This window comes from Xylona heveae (genome assembly GCF_001619985.1).
Source record: "Xylona heveae TC161 unplaced genomic scaffold L228scaffold_10, whole genome shotgun sequence".
Classification (NCBI taxonomy): Eukaryota; Fungi; Ascomycota; class Xylonomycetes; order Xylonales; family Xylonaceae; genus Xylona; species Xylona heveae.
Window position 1 is genome coordinate 499,393 of NW_017264202.1, and position 16,857 is coordinate 516,249.

The window sequence follows — 16,857 nt, forward strand, 5'->3', positions numbered from 1 at the left end:
TGTATTGGTGCAATGATGGTCGTAGTATTAAGTTTGTAACACAGAAACTGAGCCAGATCCAAGAAGTAGTCAGTATCAAATATTCATGTACGAAATGGCCGTGAACAAAATTGCCGTGAAAGATGTAACATTTACTGGTTCAATTGGTTAGCTAATTCATGCTAGAAGCGTACCTACCGTCAATTATAACACCACAGCTATAGCTCCATGTTTGCTTATCGATAAGAAGCGTCAATAATTCCGCTTTCGGCCCCGCCGAGGGGCACGTAATTCTTAGTCCTCCCCTCTCCCCATTCACCTCTACAACATTCATTCTCCATTTCTAAGTGGTTTTTCTCATTTTTAGATTTAATTCTATTTCAATTCGACAATCTTAGAGTTTGCCTTTCTGTACCTTATCTACGTCAAACAACTTTATAGACCTCACCATGTCTTCACAGCTCCGGATTGGCTTTGTGCCTGGTTAGCTCCTATGCCCCTCTTTCTCTTCTTGCATTTCCAAACTCTCAACTCCGATCCCTGTTATAAAAACAACAGACTAATGTCATGGCAAAATTCGCGTAGAGCACTTCTCGACACCGCTGCACTTTGCGCAGAAATACTTTGGCCTCAATGCGACCTTGGTCCCGTTCCCATCCGGCACGGGCCACATGATCCAATCGCTCAAGGCCAAGGAGATTGATATCGGCATTGGTCTCACAGAAGGATGGATCGCAGGGCTCGGCAAAGAGGGCGAGAAGGCCGGATATAAGCTTGTCGGAACCTATGTCGAGACGCCTTTATGTATGCCTTGATTCCATTGTTTCCCTTCCACCGGGGCCGTTGCTCTTTTCACCCCGCCTGGAGAGACACAATTACTGACAATAATTTACTAGGCTGGGCTATTAGCACTGGTGCAAACCGCGACTTGAAAGACGTGACGCAGCTCAAGGGCGCCAACGTCGGAGTTAGCCGGATAGGCAGGTACGTTTGCCCACGATATGATCAACATTTCATACTCTCTCCAAACTCACAAACAAAATGAAATCGAAAACTAATTGAAATAATGCAGTGGATCATACGTCATGTCATTCGTGCTCGCGGACCAACAAGGCTGGCTGGAACCCTCGCAGCCTGCGCCATTTACATTTCTCCCCTTACAAACATTTGCTTCGCTCCGTCAGGGTGTGAATGAGGGCACTGCGGATTTTTTCATGTGGGAGCACTTTACGTCGAAGCGGTACTATGACAATGGCGAAATCAAGCGGATCGGGGAGATTTATACGCCGTGGAGCTCTTGGAAGATTGTCGTTGCGGATGCAGTCGCGGGCGACGAGGCGCGATTGGGTTCCATGTTTGAGGCGATCAATAAGGGAGTCAAGTATTTCCAGGAACACCTGGACGAGGCGGTGCAATATATCAGCACAAACTTGGATTACTCAGAGGAAGATGCGCGCGAGTGGCTCAAGACTGTGCGGTTTGCAGATAATGTGAAGGGTGTGGATGTAGAGGTTGTGAAGCGGACAAAGGATATTTTGCTCAAGGCGGGCGTCATTGAGAGCGGTGTACAAAGTCTGAGTCCTGAAGCCATGATTTCAGTCTCGAGAAAATAGATACACGACAGATGAAAGAATTGCATGACACTTCTAGAAGATCTTGAAAAATGGGTTCGGATACGATATCCTCCAGCACAAGTGATAATTAAGGAATAAAGGGGGCATGATACTACCATAAATGTTGACTAGATTGTCTAAAATGACTGATATAATTTTCGAACAATGTATATAAATACGAAATGACAAATGACACTCTAAGAAAAATCAATGGTCCAGCCATGGCCAATAGCAACCTTGGGATTCCGAATGATTGCCCAGGCAGCCTTGGATCCTTCAGGAGGAGTATAGCTCAACTCAGCAGTGGAAGACTGAGCGCCATCCTCCGTGACCGTGACGGTAGACTTTGACGCCCACCCAGCCGGGGCGCCGACAACGACAACCTTCTCGACGCCAACCTTGGCCATGGTCTTGAGGTACGCTGCAGTCTTGCTTCCCTTGACTGCGAGGTCTTCTGACACGAGTGACGAGGAAGACTTGTCAAAGACAAAGCGGCGATGGATATAAGCGCCGGCCTGGTAATCAAAAGTTTCTCCATCGTCAAGGTAAAGGTGACCCTCGGCGTGACCGTTTTCGTCGAGTACGACGACCAGGGTGAAGGGATCCCACCTCATCAGGCCACTGCTGCGACGCGGTCTGTCCCGACGAGGAATGATGTGGCCGCCTTGCATGAGAATGGGAATTTTCTCGAGCGGTGCTGCAATGGTCTTGCTACCCTTTCCCCGGTAGACAGTGAAATCAAAATAGTCATAGTACGGCCGATCGTCAGAAATGTAGATGTCGACGCTGGTAGCATCCTCCTTGACTACAGGCTTGGCTAAGATACCAGTACTGCCAAGGTAAAACTGGTCGTCAAGAGCGAAGCCCTTCTCATCCGAAGGATGAACAAAGTAGTTGGGACGGATGATGGGGCTGCCTTCCGTGCTGGCTTCGTAAAAGGCGGTATACCAGGCGGGCAGAAGCTGGTAACGGAGACGAAGTGCCTGGGTGATGATACCCTTGTACGGGTCACCGGCCATGTACGGCTCGCGTCTCCGGGTGTCGAGATGAGCGTGGCCACGGAAGAAAGGATAGAACGCTCCGGCTTGGTACCATCGGGTAAGAAGCTCCTTGCTGGGGTTGCCGAAGAAGCCACCAACATCTGCACCCGCAAATGGGAATCCCGCAATACCATTGTTCAGAATCATAGGAAAGGCGGCAGCAAGGTGGTCCCAGTTGGCTTGGTTGTCACCCGTCCACATGGCGCCAAGGCGCTGAGTGCCGGCATAGAACGACCGGGTCAGGACAAAAGGTCGACGGATCTCGCCCTTCTTTCGCTCAAGGAGAGCCTGGTAAGTCGCATTGACAAGGGTCATGCCGTTGATATTGTGAATGTCACGGTGTTCCCAGTTTCCGTAATGAAGGTTGTCTTTCGGCATGGTCACTTCTGGGCCGTTGAATACGGAAGGCTCATTCATATCGTTCCAAAGGAAGGTGTTGGGTGCGGATCCCTTCCATGCATCATACTTGAACAGCGTCTTCCACCATGCAATCGCTGCTGGATTGAAACAATCCACCCAATTTGAAGATCCGGGCCAGCACCAACCCTCGTAAATGTTTCCATCTTTGTTCATAACTGCCAAGTTCTTGCCCTTGAGCTCCTCGCTGATGCGGAAGCCTTTCTCGTTTTTTATGTGGGGATCGATAATAGCAACCAGCTTCCGATCGCGAAGGTCGAGTTGCTTCTGCATTCCAATTGAATCCCCAAATGTCATTGGATCCCACGTAAAATATTTCTTCCCCTCTGTGTATTCAATGTCGAGCCAAATCACGTCATAGGGAATATTATGTTTGTCAAACTTGCGATCGACATCCCGAACATCTTCATCGGTAACATAGTTCCATCGGCACTGGTGATAGCCAACAGAAAATTGCTGCGGTAGTTGCGTATACCCAGTCAACTCTGAATAAGTCTTCATTATGTCCTTGGATGTAGGTCCAAGAAACACGAATACATCAAGTAATCCACTTTCCGAGATCCAGTGAGTCTTAGTATCAACGGATCCAGCAAGACCCAGACTCAGAGGATTCAGCGGAGATTTTGATTTGATGATGTCAATCCAGGTTTCTGCGGCGTTCAGCCAGAAGACACCGACGGTCGAATCCTTCTTGTGGGCCTGCATAAAGGGGATGGCGCCGTACAAGGTCATCGGGCTGTCCATCTCATATTCGAATACATCGCTGTTGTACAATCGATAAGGATCCTTGTGGTTTCCATCACCGCCCCTGCTTGATATCAGTAAAACGATTAATTCAATAAATGTCTTCGTGAACCCACCGAGTCTCGCGCAACGAGAGAGGACCAGCATGCTCGGGAATACCAAAGACATGTTCATAGCCAGGAAACGAGATGTCCAATGCAACACTCTCGGGGCCACGGGGCTTTGAGTCGGTGTTTCCGCCGAATGTTTCTTCCCACCATGTGCTCTCGTCTTCCACGGGCTCCTTGTTGGCTTCTTCGCCTTCTTTCGGCTCCTTGTCTACCTTTGGTCTCCAATGCTCGACATTTAAAAGGCCTCGGTCGTTGAACTGGACCTGAGTTTCGGCGTCGCGTTTGAAGTCTACGGAAAAAGGGGCATGACGAATAACAGCTTCAAAGCCTTTGGTAGGGCCGTATTCTACTTTTGTGAAGCCATTGTCCTGTTGACTGCTCAAAGCAGCAGTCGTGGATGATTTTAGACCTCCAACAACTGCCCAAGAAGCAGCTTCATTATATCTTTCTTTCTTTGCCTTGCTGTTGTGCCTCAATTCAATCTCGCCCTTTTGGCGTTTCTCTTCGTCGACAGTCACGCGTGCAGCTCCTGATTCTAAGAACGTTATGGTGAGAGGAAGTCGTACGGGCTCGTTTGATCCTGCGATGGATTTGAGCACAACACCGTGCAATTGGCTCTTGCTAAAGACTATGGACTGAGGATCGAGAGCATAGGGTGACTCCCAGGAGCTCTGCGTTACCGCGTTGTCGGCATAAGCTCTATTGCGCTTGCAGAATCCTGACTGGTCACATGTTTTGAACGATTCATGCTTTACCATTTCTGAAAAGGGATTATCATAATCAGCATAGAAGCAGAAAAGCATAGTTTGGGCATTGACCTACCTGCAGGTTGAATGAGCAGAAAGAGGGTGAGGAGGGTGAGCAGCAAAACTGCCCTACCGGGCGTGCGGTAGGAGACCATTGTCTCCCAAACAACAGCTCTCTCGGATGAAGCTTAAGGTAACATGGAACTGATAGTTAATGAAATGGGAAATGTGCTCTCCCGTATGGAGACAATCCACTCGGTCGATGATTAGGGGCTCTTTAGAGATGAGCTGAGGTTTGGTCCAATTGAAACACTGAGACCATGTAGGACAATTTACACCTAATCAGGAACCAAGAGGCCAAGCCCGCCTTGGAGCTTGAGGCCAACAGGCACAAACACGGAACATGATGCACTATTACGGAGAGTCACAACCTCCGACTATGAAAGGTGTACTCGTCTGCCGTACAATTTACCGGGTAATGAAGAGTGGTTGAATGCCAGTACCACACATACCACGCAGAGGTGTAGGATTTGTCACCTGGGAAACCCCCTCCTGCAGGGTCCCCGCCGTCCCCTGAGTCCCCCACTATTGTCCTCGTTTGCCCTTGATGCGGTGAGCTGGAGCAGTCTTATTCGTCCACCAAAAGGTCAGTCCAGCCCCGTCAATCAATAAACTTACCAAATCGAGGTGATCCACGGCATTTACTGCCCCACCATCTTCAAGCCGTCCGCTAAAACAATAATGAGCACTCAGACCCAACCCGAAGAGGATCCTCCCATTTTTAAGCACCTCAACCCCAAGACTCAAGGACTTCTCAGACAAGTGATCAAGTCAAAGCAGCAGCACGATCATCAAGACACAATGGCCTCCGAGCAGACGTAAGTGATTCAGAAAGCAGAAGAGTTCCATCCGGCGAGATAGCTGACAGCTGTCATTCTAGTTTCATTGCCATCAAGCCCGACGGCGTTCAGGTAGGATTCTCTACCGCGAAATGCAATTGCTTCAGGCAAACGACAGATTGCTGATCAACAATAACAGCGCGGTCTCGTCGGCCCCATCATCAGCCGCTTTGAGAGCCGTGGGTATGTTTATCCTCTTTCCAAGCGCTCCTTGCAAGGAAACGATTGGAACTGACAATCTCTTCAGCTACAAGCTTGCCGCCATCAAGCTTGTCACCCCCTCCAAGGCTCACCTCGAGCAGCACTATGGCGACCTGAAGGAGAAGCCTTTCTTCCCCGGTCTCATCACCTGTACGTTTAACCATCCTTTTCTGCTTTGTCCTGAATGCTAACACTGACTCTGTCAGACATGCTTAGCGGTCCCATCTGCGCCATGGTCTGGGAGGGCCGTGACGCCGTCAAGACCGGCCGAAGTGAGTTTACAAAATTTTCATGCTAAATCTGGTCGAAATATTGACTTTGACTGCTTCAGCTCTCCTCGGTGCCACCAACCCCCTTGCCTCTGCCCCCGGCACTATCCGTGGTGACTTCGCCATTGTAAGTTACTGACAGCAAGACTTCCGTAAGAGAGAGAGCTCTTTCTAACATCAATTAGGACGTTGGCCGTAACGTCTGCCACGGCTCCGACAGCGTCGAGACCGCCAAGAAGGAGATTGCCCTCTGGTTCAAGGACGAGGAGGTCGTCTCATACAAGTCCTCCCAGTTCGACTGGATCTACGAGAAGCCTTAAATAGGTCATTCAGGTAGTCGTATTCCGTTGGCTTTTGGGTTATTAAATTAGGCAAATCCATCGGATGTGAAAATAATAGAATAAATATCAAAATACTGCATGTCCTGCCCCGCACTTGTGCAATGTTGTTATAGTTTACCGTTTACCGTTTACCAAGAGAATAAAGAACTCCATTTGAATTTACCGCTGTATTCCTAATGTCATATCTACCCTGAAACTTCCATCCGTTTCCAGATTGAATTCATTTGAAAGCGCTCGGAGATTTTAAAGATCCCCCTCGTTCATGGTTCTAGAGCGTTTGAGTTGGCCATAAATATAGCCGAAGTCGATTGTTGTTCTGCCGAATGGGCTGAGGGTGTCTTTCCAAAACGGGTAAGCGCTGTCTCCATGATTTTGTCCGCCGTGGAAATAATATGGGTCATATCCAACGTTATTTTGTGGCCTCTGCATTTTAGATCATCTTCACATGGGTTTGTCAATCATATAGAGCTGATTTCTGGTCATCTTTTCTTTTTCCGCGCTTTTGCATCTTGTTGTTATACTTTTTCTTCTGTTGGTACCACGACGAAATGGCCGTTTTAGAAGACTCGAATATAGTCGAACCTGCGGCCGAGATGTTGTCCTTCAACATTTTAAAGGCACAGAAGCATGACCGCGCCGGACTTAGACTGGGGAGACTTTTGCTGTCTGATCGTACTCCTATTGAAACGCCTCATTTTATAAGCATCACTTCGAGAGGCGCAATTCCACATATCACCCAAGATACGATGAAAAAGCATACAAAAACCAACAGCGTATATGTCGCGTTGGAAGATTGTGAGCGAAGCAATTCTCTGCCTTACGTTTCCATTCGTTATGCTAATTCGGATGCTCGTATTCGAGCATAGAAGTCATAGAAAAGGCTCCACGCGAAACTCCTCCCGTATATTCTATGCCCGCTCAACATGATACCTCTGCACTGCGCCAGTTCACCTCCCTGGGTCAGAACACAACAATGATAATGGGCGCTCGTCGTATCGATCCGATTGCATGCCCGGCAGCGAATTCAAACTCAGCCGTGTCGATCTTAACCTCTGTCGGCTTTCGACAACTCGAATCAGAAGACTACGCAGAAGCTGCACGGAAATTGCAGCCTGATATTGTCATTGGACTTGCAGATATTGTATTTGGCCAAAAGCCAGGATTAAAACGCATGCAGAAGATGGGCGACCGGACCGGCTGGTGGATGGAGCACCTGGTGGCTGCGTGCTCCGAGCAGCCGGAGATGTCTGAGCACAAGCAGAAGCACAACAAAAAGCCAGCCATCTTTGCGCCAGTCCTGCCCATGTCTCAGGGGCAACAGCATTTCTACCTTAATCAGCTGGAGGAAGAACTACGAGGCCACATTGCTGGTCTGACACTATACGATCCCACATCTGTCACGGAGATTCCGCCTGGCCTCGCTTCGCTTCCTCGCATGTCCCTAGATGGACCGAAATCGCCATCAGACATCTTATACCGCATATCACTCGGCATAGATCTGTTCGCTATTCCTTTTATCTGCGAAGCCACCGACGCCGGCATCGCGCTGGACTTTACGTTCCCAGCTCCCAAAGGCGTCGCAACGAGCGAACCCAAACAGCTTGGAACAGACATGTGGAGCTCGGAATTCGCCGGTGATATCTCTCCTCTTCAGGACGGATGTACCTGCTATACATGCACCCGGCATCACAAGGCGTATATTCAGCATTTATTAGTAGCAAAGGAAATGTTGGGCTGGACTTTGTTACAAATCCACAATGAGCGCGTCATGAATGAGTTTTTTGCGGGCATCCGCGCAACTATTGCGGAAGACACGTTCGAAACAGAGCGCAAGATATTTGAGAATGCATATCATAGTGAATTGCCAGAAAAGACTGGTCAGGGTCCTAGGTAAGACAACCTTTTGTATTGTCTATCTGTTAGGGTGTTGGGCCGTAGGCCGTTAGACCATTATGCTTTTAGGCCGTTATGCTATTAGGGTATCAGGGTGTAAGGCTGTGTTATGCAGTTCAAGCTAACCTTTTCTTTTTTTTTCTCTCGAATAGAGTACGAGGCTACCAATTCAAAGTTAATGGGCCGAACGAACCAAAGAAGAACCAAGCATCATATACGACCCTCGACGACTCCAGGCAGTGCATAGAAGAAGCAGCGGCAGCGGCAGCGATACCAAGCCCCGGTGAAGATGCAGATGATCTTGCGGCAAAGGGCTTTGCGGAGAAGGCTGAATAGATTAGATCTTTCTTTCCTTCCTTCTTTATATTTTCCCCTTTTGCTTTTCCAATTCCTTGTCTTTCTCGTTCTCTTTCTTTGTCCCTATCCCTATCCATTTCTTTCTCCTACCGTTTTTCTTCTCTTTTTCTTTTCATGTTCATTTATAAATTTTTATCTGTGCACTTTTATTCCTGGGATATCCTTTTGACCCACGATTTTTTTTCCCCTTTGTTTGGGGGGGTGGTTTTAGGGAGGGTGATTTCTTAGGGGTTTTTCGTTGTTCAAATAAATCTGTTTCCTGGACGGGATCAGCATACAATGTACAATATCATTAGCATTGCTCGGACGGCATGGCACGATAGCGTCTCCAGACTTTTTTGTTATATAATTCAGATAACGTGCCCATTTCTCACTATCTTATTCATAGGAGAGCAAAATAAAGTAACTAACTGAAGATCTTTAATATATTGCTTGGCTTTCAAAGTGCAGAAATGCTAACTTTCTATTTGGAAAGAGAGGGAAAGATAAAGAAACAAGACGCAAGGGAAAAAGGGAAAAGATGAAAAACGCTGAAACAAAATACTTTTATTTTTCGCCCGCCTTTTTTTTGTTCAGGTTGTTGAAGAGTGTACATGAAAGTTGATGTTGAGACCGTAAATATTTTTTTCGAGCACACGAGAGAGACAATCCCGAGAAGCTTCCGAAATTGAAAGAAAGGAAGAAAAAAAGAAAGAAAAAAAGAAAAAAAGATCTACAATGAATCAAGAGAAAGGAAGAGAAGGAAAAAAAGGGTATAGAATATGACAGCGTTCGTGACCATAAGTTGAGTAGATCATGCATGCTAGTATGCAACAATTTTTGCTGAGCCAATACAAAATTTAGAATAGGAAAAAATTGTAAAGCTAAAGCAAAGGCAAAAGCACAAGCAAAAGCTAAAGAGCTAAAAAAAAGCTTCTAGTACTGTCCCCGTCTAGTCTTCGAGTAATAGATCCCAGAGAGCGTTCGGCTGCACGTAGGCGTGGTGGGTGATGCTGATGAGCCAGGAGTCGTCGCGGGTCTCGCGGAGCAGCTTGGCGGAAGGTGATCGGGGAGGGTAGACGCGCTGCCATTCTTCCCAGATGGTGTATGCTTCTTCGAGCCAGGCCTTGAAGGATTCTTTCTCGATGATGGTGGGGGTGGTTATTCTGGAATGTTTTAGTAATGGGATACTTGAAAGTCTAAATTGGAGGGGGGAAAAAGGAAGAAAAGAAAAGAAAAGATTTGGAACGGAGTGCGTAGCCATTAAAGTGAACAAGGGCAAAGAGTGGCTTGAACAGACGGGTGTGAACTCACTCTTTAGCAGCAAAGACACCCCAAGTCACTGCGTTCACGGCATCTTCATCCGAGGAAACAAAGTCGCCAGCGGCATTTCCTGCAAAGTAAGAGACCTCGTCGAGGGCGGAAATCTTCTTTTGCAGCTTAGCCCAGTCGGCAGAAGGGAGGAAGATTTCTACAAAGGCCTACAAAACGTATATTAGCTTCCATGGATACAAGCACCAGATGATGGTCCTGGAATTATCGAACCTTTTGGAACACGAAACCGTTTCTCGGGCCCCAACCAAAGTCTTTGTGGTCGCTGCGAACGCCGTCGACGGCGGGCTGACTGGCAACAGTCCACCATCCTTTTTGATGGAGCTTTAGTAATTCGTTACGAATGGTCTGGGTCTCTTCACTGAGAGCCTCCTCGCTCCAAGGGATAGCATCGAGCTCGCCCGTAATGTGACGACTAAAGATTTGGGAGATGTCGTCTCTCGTGACAGGATATCCCCAGAGTTTGGTGGCCTGGGCAGTGGAGACGTGGAGAGAGGGCCCGTAACCGTCAATTTCACCATACGCTAAAGGTTTCGTCAATAATCAGGAAGAGGGATAATCGATATTAAACAAGATACTAACCAGGTGATCTTGAGTCTCCCCATCGACCGTTGGGAAAGTCGTCCCACGTTGCTTCTCTGCCAAGAGCACCCTCGCCCTCGGAAATAGCCAGTGTAGTTGCGCGAGAACTGACTAGATCTCTGGGAACGCCAACCTCAGATTCAGGAGCTTCGAACGGCCTGTTCCCAGTCCCAGAGGAATGTTCCACCACGACGCGGTTTCGGGGCATGGAGTTAGTGGAGGAATACCGACGGCGCTCCTTCTTTTTCTGTTCGTCTAGCTGGAAGCTGTCTCCATCCTCAACCACGGAGAAATCATCAGCTGGCGTCATTGGTGTAGAAGGGGGTATCAGGTGGCATCGCTCAAGAATAAAGGCGACCGCCTTTTCTAGATTTAATGTGTAAAAGTGAAAGCCTCGAGCGCCAGGAGAGGGTGATCTCTTGATCGTCTCTACAATCTCGCTGATGATATCCACGCCGACCCTCTTGACAGCCTCGTCATCTCCCCTGACTTCGTCGAGCCTAGCTGTGACGTCCTCGGGAAGAGTTGCATGACTCAGCTTTGTCGTCCGTTTCAGGATGGCATAACTTTGTACAGGCATCAGTCCCGGAATGATGGGAATCGTCTTGAATGCCCCAGACGGATGATTTCTCAGCGTACTCTCAAACTTCTGGAAAGACGTTATATCGAAGAAGAGCTGAGTCAAAATAAAGTCGGCGCCAGCCTCGACCTTCTCGACGAGGTAAGGTATATCCTTTGCCGCATCCAGATATTCGGGGTACGACTCATCCGTGTGGCCTTCTGGGTAAGCTGCCACACCAATGGCAAAGTAATCTCCGTACTGCTTTCGGATGTATCGTACCAAGTCAACGGCATACTTGAATTCGACATTGCTGTCCTGGGTCGCGGGGAGTGTCTCGTCCTCATGATATTCGTTGCTCCGAGGAGGGTCGCCACGCAGGGCCAAAATATTTCTAATTCCAAGAGCTTTAGCACTCTCCAATGCTTGATCAATGAGCGGCCGGCTCATATTAGTGCAGGTAAGATGGAGGCAAGTTGTCAATCCAAGTTGTCGTTGGCATGTCGCAGCCAATTCAAGAGATCTTTCGGATGTGCTGCCACCGGCACCCCATGTTACGGTTACGAATAGCGGACGCAATGCTCGAGCCATACGCTCCAGACGTGCCTGGAGGTTGGACAAACCCTATAAGTGAAGAAATATCATAAGCTCAGTTCAAGTGACTCCAACGAAGCTTCGTGAGTGGACAAACCGTTGCCGTCTTTGGCGGGAAGAACTCCAGAGAGAAATAGTATGCATCATCAGGTAGCGCCGCAACCTTTTCCGAGATTTTCTCCATTTTGGTCGTGCAATTGAATCCTCAGGGTTCTATCTGTATGGAGGGGAAATGGCGGGGCAGTAGGAGAGGATGTGGATAATATGCTCTTCCACCCGCTGCCGCCCGCACTAGGCGATCGGCAGAGAAAAAGACCGAGAGGATCCGAGTTGTTTACACCATTAATGATGACACCATCGTCCATAGTCACTTCATAAAAGTTCAATTTTCAATTGATAGACTGATCGTTGTTATATGATTACAAGATGTATCTATGCCAAGCGGCGAATTTCTATTCAGAATGCAACTGACTCACAAAATTGTAAAATTCTACGGCAGACGAGACCCCACGTCATCGTGCGGCGGTCTGCTATTCGTACTCTTACTACCAGTGCCTTTTGCAACAGCTCCCCCTTCAACAGCTCCCGTGCCAGCAGCAGCTGATGGAAGGGCCTTCTTCTTTCCAAATCTAAAAATCTTCGAAAATCTGGTTGTAATTGGGAGCACGGCAATTCGAGCGAACCACGGCGTGGCCGATGCGCTGATGATCAATCTAATGGGCAACAGTGCCTTCGTGATAGCGTATGCAGTTGCAACCCTGCCACATTGTTAGCATATTTGCCATCATCGTAGTCTTGCTTCATATTCTTAGCATACTCGACCACTATGCGAACGCCTCCCTCTCCCCGGCCCCACCAGCGGTCTCGAAACGTCCGTTTCCCGTCATCTCCAACATCTCCCAGCCAGCCCTTCTTCCTAAAGTAGCCCCCAAATTTCTCCACACCATCACTCACCCACTTGCCTTCACTGACATAAGGTGGCAGATAATTTGTGTAGTGGAAAGTAGCAGCAAGGCCGACGAGCGGGACGATGGCGGTCAACTCATGTAGAATAAGGAACGACGTTATGTGCGAAACGGGCGCCGACCGCAAGGGATCGATGTATTTGTGCAAAAACCGAGGGACTGCAAATCGTAAACGCAACCGGTCAATCAGGATGGTTGCCATTCCACAGAGGAATAGGTGTACCACGTACAGCGGGAAAATAAACGGTCTACTCGAGACTTCGCCCTATGGGTTTCCTCTTGGCTCTTGGTAGAATAGCATTGGTGACGAGAAGGGCGAATAATGTTCAAAGCCCGACGCGCGGTCAATACGCGCTGCATATACTGGCGCATTACTTCATGGCAGAATATTGATATAAGTTGTGAAACGCAGCAGCTTCAGAGTCAGGCCATTGAATTAACTTCCCGACGATAAGATCTGCCCTAGATGCGTAACGCATCCACGTGATTAAGGTTCTGGGGACGTTGAGAAACCAAGAGCACCACTTGCTTTCTGTTAAAAATACTAGACATTTATCATTTTTTTTATTGATGTAAAACAGAGTTTTCGACATCTAATCAAAAAATTTGTGGAAAAGTGACGAATCTTGCTGACGTTCATCATTGGGGATGGACATGCCTGGAACATCCTATATCAAGGTCAATATGAGGTTGCATCCTCACAAGGAAAAAGGGACAAATTGCTGTACCATGGCACCTATACTGCTCAGGTCTACTACAAGTATTAACTTCGATCACCCTTTAGGAGTATCGGACATTATGGAATGTATGTGCTTGCTCTAAAACACTTCCACATTTGTCAATAGGAGATATAAGACGCTGTCCTCCAAGCGTCTCCCCTTACCACTTGAACCTTGAGAAGACATTTATCAGCACATTGACCTAGAGACAAGGACAAAGTTTGCACACGCTTTTGGATCACATTTATTGGTCTTGCATTTCAGAATTACACGGAGTTAAGATCACTGGGCTTCCGTCTGAGAGATGGAACTCAGTACGCACAATAGCGAAAGAGGACCTGTAAGTCAGCTGGAGCTAACACCGACTACAAGAATACTTGCTTCCTTTGCTATTTTTCCAAGAAATGTTTCCTGGCTTGGCAAATATGAACAGCTTGGACGCGCCTTGAACTCGCACAGATGATCTGCGGAGCATTCTGGCCGAGTCAAAAATGCTGTCGATATCCTTGTGCTGATGAGTTCTCGTCTAACAAGCAAAATAGAGGGTCCGTCTTGCTAAGATATATAAGGAAAGGTTGCCAGTTACTCGATATGGCATGCATGCGACGAGAGAAACCGCGCTCGGATTTCTCTGACCTGGTTTCGACTTGATCTCAGTGAGAAATGTCAGAGATTTAAGGTATTTCCCTCCTTCTTCGGTCCAGTCAGCGGTTTTCCCATACATACAGGCCGTAGAAGGTGTCAGCACAGACTTTCAATCTATACTATATATGACAGGGGGGTGTTTGGCGCCAGTTCCAGGCCACCCCTCAATCATAGTGCCACGCTCTGATCGGCAGGGAGTTATCACTTTTCTCACTCTTCGTGCTTTCCTGTCCTTTGCGATATCCCTACTCTTATGGATCTGATCCTGCTTGTAAATTCTTGTACACTCTTCGCATCAGATATAACTGCCATGGTCGCTCAAGCAGGAAAGCCAAAATATAAAGACGCTCCTGCACGTATTCCCACCAACGAGAATACCACCATTTGCGCATGTTATATTCAGTCGTAACATCTCTTGCTAATGCTGCGATTGATGGGTACTGTAAATGCCAGCACTTCCTGATAATATCTTGAAATTGGAGGTTTTCGGTAGATGGGAAGGAGATTTGTTCCATTTTGATATCTTCACCCCTCCATTCCCGCGGAAGGTTGAACTCTTCTGGCTCTTGACCCTGACAGATGGTGTAGATACACCAACCTGCTGCATACTGCTCACTGATATGACTTGCGTAGTCAAAATTCAGCGGACAATATGTGTCTGCACTTGTAATGCGATCTTCGCCCAGGCGTGCGCTACTACCAAAGTCCGCCAACACAACATTATCATCGTGATTGAGAAGAATATTTGGTGGTCGAAGGTCTCCGTGGGCGTAGCCAATACTTTCCAGCCATGCCAAGGCACCGATAAGTTGTTTTACCCAGCGTGCTTTCTTGTCCGATGTAATGGGCGGCTGGTTTTCCAGTTTTATCGGTGGAAAATACTCGTCCTTCTCTCCTCTTGCAGCGAGAAGACGCTTTCGCAGATTGCATTTCATCGGCGGCATAAATATCCCTTCCGGAACACACAAGCAAGGCTGCAAAATGTGCAGATTGGGGTGCCATCTTGATGCCTTTGCAATGTCCATGTAAACATTTTTTTCTCGTGCAAGTCCCTCCTCGGCGTGTAAAGTGTTTGTTTGGTAAATTTGCTTCCATCTGGGATCATAGTCTTCTGGATAATCATACTTGAAAGCGAATTTAAATGCAACCTTGGGATGGAGGCCGAGCACATAGCAGAATGCTGCTCCGAGAATATTGCCTCCAGTGCCGTCGAAATTACAAGCAATGGGGACCAGACCTGGAAACGGCGTAATTCGTTTCCGCGTAGATTTCGTAGGTGGTGGCGTAGACATCTCTCTGATTCACACGAAGAAAATTCGAGACAGGAGAGCAAAGAGAAGGCTAAATGAACCCTTCTATGTGAATATTGGAATATTCGCAACGTCCCTGCACATTTAACATTTGGTCAGAACACGGCTGTTCTATCAGACAAGGACAAGGAACAAGAAAAAACCGCCTAAACCTTTACCAGTTTGTTTAAAAAACGATTCAGATTTATAAGAGCAAATCGTACATTCAGCAAGTGCCTCAATCGAGTGAGATTCGCAAGGGTGAAAGCGGATGGTGATAGTTATACGTAGTAGCGCGGCCTAGCATAACTATCGGAATAGGCGAGCCCAGGGCGAGTTTAGGGGGACGGGAAGCGCCTATAGGGGCGGGAATTAAGCCTTCTCCACTACGTTTAAACCAACTGTAGCTCCAAGAACCTATTCTCCCGGCCGACTGCCTGAGAAGGCGAAGCTTCTTCATTGGGTATCGATTTTACCATCACGCTAGGAATGTCACTGGGGTGGTTTTCCAATCTACAATAAAGATTTATGGAGTGAAACGAAGGAAATCACCTGTGACTAAATTATCTGAGCTCTCAACTAACTAAGGTACCTAGGTCACACCTACCTACCTTACCTAGATACCGTAGGCTCTTTATACCTTGCATGTGAACTGTATGTAACGGTGGTCCACAGACAAATACTCTGGTGATTAGGAACAAGCATACCCCCTGCAAGCTTCCAGTGCCATCTGGTACTGCATACTCTTCTACTCTCATCCGCGTGGTCATCATTCCTCTTATCGTACCCACTGCCGTTACATCGGTTTCCAACTCCACCATTTGGGAAGGATGCAATATATTCTTTATATTGAAAGCATCGGAAGCTGCGCTGGTTAATTTTTTTTTCCCCCCAAAAAAGCTAGAGCTAGTCATTTAGGATAAATTCGTACCTGAAGAGCTACCCAGAGCGCGGTGGAAACTGAAACTGTGGAAGAGGCGGCTTGGGGCCTTGGTTTGCAGGGACCCAGCTATTGTTCTGCTTTACGAACTTCCCCTGCGCTTTACAATCACCACAAGGTTCACGTATCGTTGTAGAGGCAAGATAGGTCGTGGTGACGGTAGCACATTGAGTTCCACGTGAAGTTGCAATGCCGCATTTCTCAATTTCGTTTTCTTTCTCGTCTCGAAGCTGATGACCACATTCGAATTTTGTATACGTCATAGGTATGTAGCACATGATTGGATAAAAATGGGGCGATAGACTGTTGTTGGAAAAAATATGTTAAATTGGAACGGACATTCTGTAACATCTTCGATGGATATCTTGGAAGGCTTTTATAACTCTGTGGCCTTCAATTCTGGATAGACCATCCGAGATCATCGGTTCAGCTGTTATCCATAACAAGCTCCACTATGACATGAGGTAGACTTTGTAAAAAGCAAACGTTGCTTATACTGGCTGTTTTTGCCAGCGGGCATGCAACATCTCTGCATGAAGAATCACAATAGGAACTTGCATTGCGCCGATAACAGAGACTGCCCAATGGGTTTCAGGCGGGGTGGAACGTACTTTATACCTTGCTTGGCGCCAGATCGATATAAC

General features: G+C 47.6%; 7 protein-coding genes across 7 annotated transcripts; 3 read left to right on the plus strand and 4 right to left on the minus strand.

The window, feature by feature from the left end:
- The first annotated feature begins 283 nt into the window (after positions 1-283).
- Positions 284-1,794, plus strand: L228DRAFT_223372 (periplasmic binding protein-like II). The gene is made up of 4 exons (XM_018330323.1): positions 284-462; positions 565-783; positions 876-963; positions 1,052-1,794. The coding sequence occupies exons 1-4, from the start codon at positions 429-431 to the stop codon at positions 1,590-1,592; spliced, it is 882 nt and encodes a 293-aa protein (XP_018185866.1). The 5' UTR covers positions 284-428; the 3' UTR covers positions 1,593-1,794.
- L228DRAFT_232889 (glycoside hydrolase family 31 protein) lies at positions 1,790-5,006 on the minus strand (the record flags this gene model as incomplete). Its single annotated transcript, XM_018330611.1, has 3 exons — positions 4,726-5,006; positions 3,910-4,663; positions 1,790-3,860 (listed from the first exon to the last, which is right to left on the minus strand). Exons 1-3 carry the CDS (start codon positions 4,802-4,804, stop codon positions 1,790-1,792), a joined length of 2,904 nt encoding a protein of 967 aa, XP_018185867.1. The 5' UTR covers positions 4,805-5,006.
- A 251-nt stretch (positions 5,007-5,257) lies between these two features.
- On the plus strand, positions 5,258-6,497 carry L228DRAFT_249980 (NDK-domain-containing protein). Its single transcript, XM_018333215.1, has 7 exons — positions 5,258-5,527; positions 5,590-5,620; positions 5,688-5,731; positions 5,796-5,899; positions 5,956-6,021; positions 6,081-6,145; positions 6,204-6,497. Exons 1-7 carry the CDS (start codon positions 5,391-5,393, stop codon positions 6,336-6,338), a joined length of 582 nt encoding a protein of 193 aa, XP_018185868.1. The 5' UTR covers positions 5,258-5,390; the 3' UTR covers positions 6,339-6,497.
- Positions 6,498-6,907: 410 nt separating this feature from the next.
- Positions 6,908-8,588, plus strand: L228DRAFT_240849 (tRNA-guanine transglycosylase family protein; the record flags this gene model as incomplete). Its single annotated transcript, XM_018331282.1, has 3 exons — positions 6,908-7,154; positions 7,229-8,249; positions 8,405-8,588. The coding sequence occupies 3 exons, from the start codon at positions 6,908-6,910 to the stop codon at positions 8,586-8,588; spliced, it is 1,452 nt and encodes a 483-aa protein (XP_018185869.1).
- Positions 8,589-9,540: 952 nt separating this feature from the next.
- L228DRAFT_240850 (methylenetetrahydrofolate reductase 2) lies at positions 9,541-11,839 on the minus strand (the record flags this gene model as incomplete). The annotated part of the gene is made up of 5 exons (XM_018331283.1): positions 9,541-9,754; positions 9,903-10,069; positions 10,134-10,444; positions 10,503-11,685; positions 11,753-11,839. 5 exons carry the CDS (start codon positions 11,837-11,839, stop codon positions 9,541-9,543), a joined length of 1,962 nt encoding a protein of 653 aa, XP_018185870.1.
- Positions 11,840-12,058: 219 nt separating this feature from the next.
- L228DRAFT_249983 (hypothetical protein) lies at positions 12,059-13,039 on the minus strand. Its single transcript, XM_018333216.1, has 3 exons — positions 12,851-13,039; positions 12,473-12,779; positions 12,059-12,413 (listed from the first exon to the last, which is right to left on the minus strand). Exons 1-3 carry the CDS (start codon positions 12,990-12,992, stop codon positions 12,146-12,148), a joined length of 717 nt encoding a protein of 238 aa, XP_018185871.1. The 5' UTR covers positions 12,993-13,039; the 3' UTR covers positions 12,059-12,145.
- A 764-nt stretch (positions 13,040-13,803) lies between these two features.
- Positions 13,804-15,474, minus strand: L228DRAFT_285036 (kinase-like protein). Its single transcript, XM_018336295.1, has 2 exons — positions 15,447-15,474; positions 13,804-15,370 (listed from the first exon to the last, which is right to left on the minus strand). Exon 2 carries the CDS (start codon positions 15,274-15,276, stop codon positions 14,236-14,238), a length of 1,041 nt encoding a protein of 346 aa, XP_018185872.1. The 5' UTR covers positions 15,277-15,370; positions 15,447-15,474; the 3' UTR covers positions 13,804-14,235.
- Between the last annotated feature and the right edge of the window lie 1,383 nt (positions 15,475-16,857).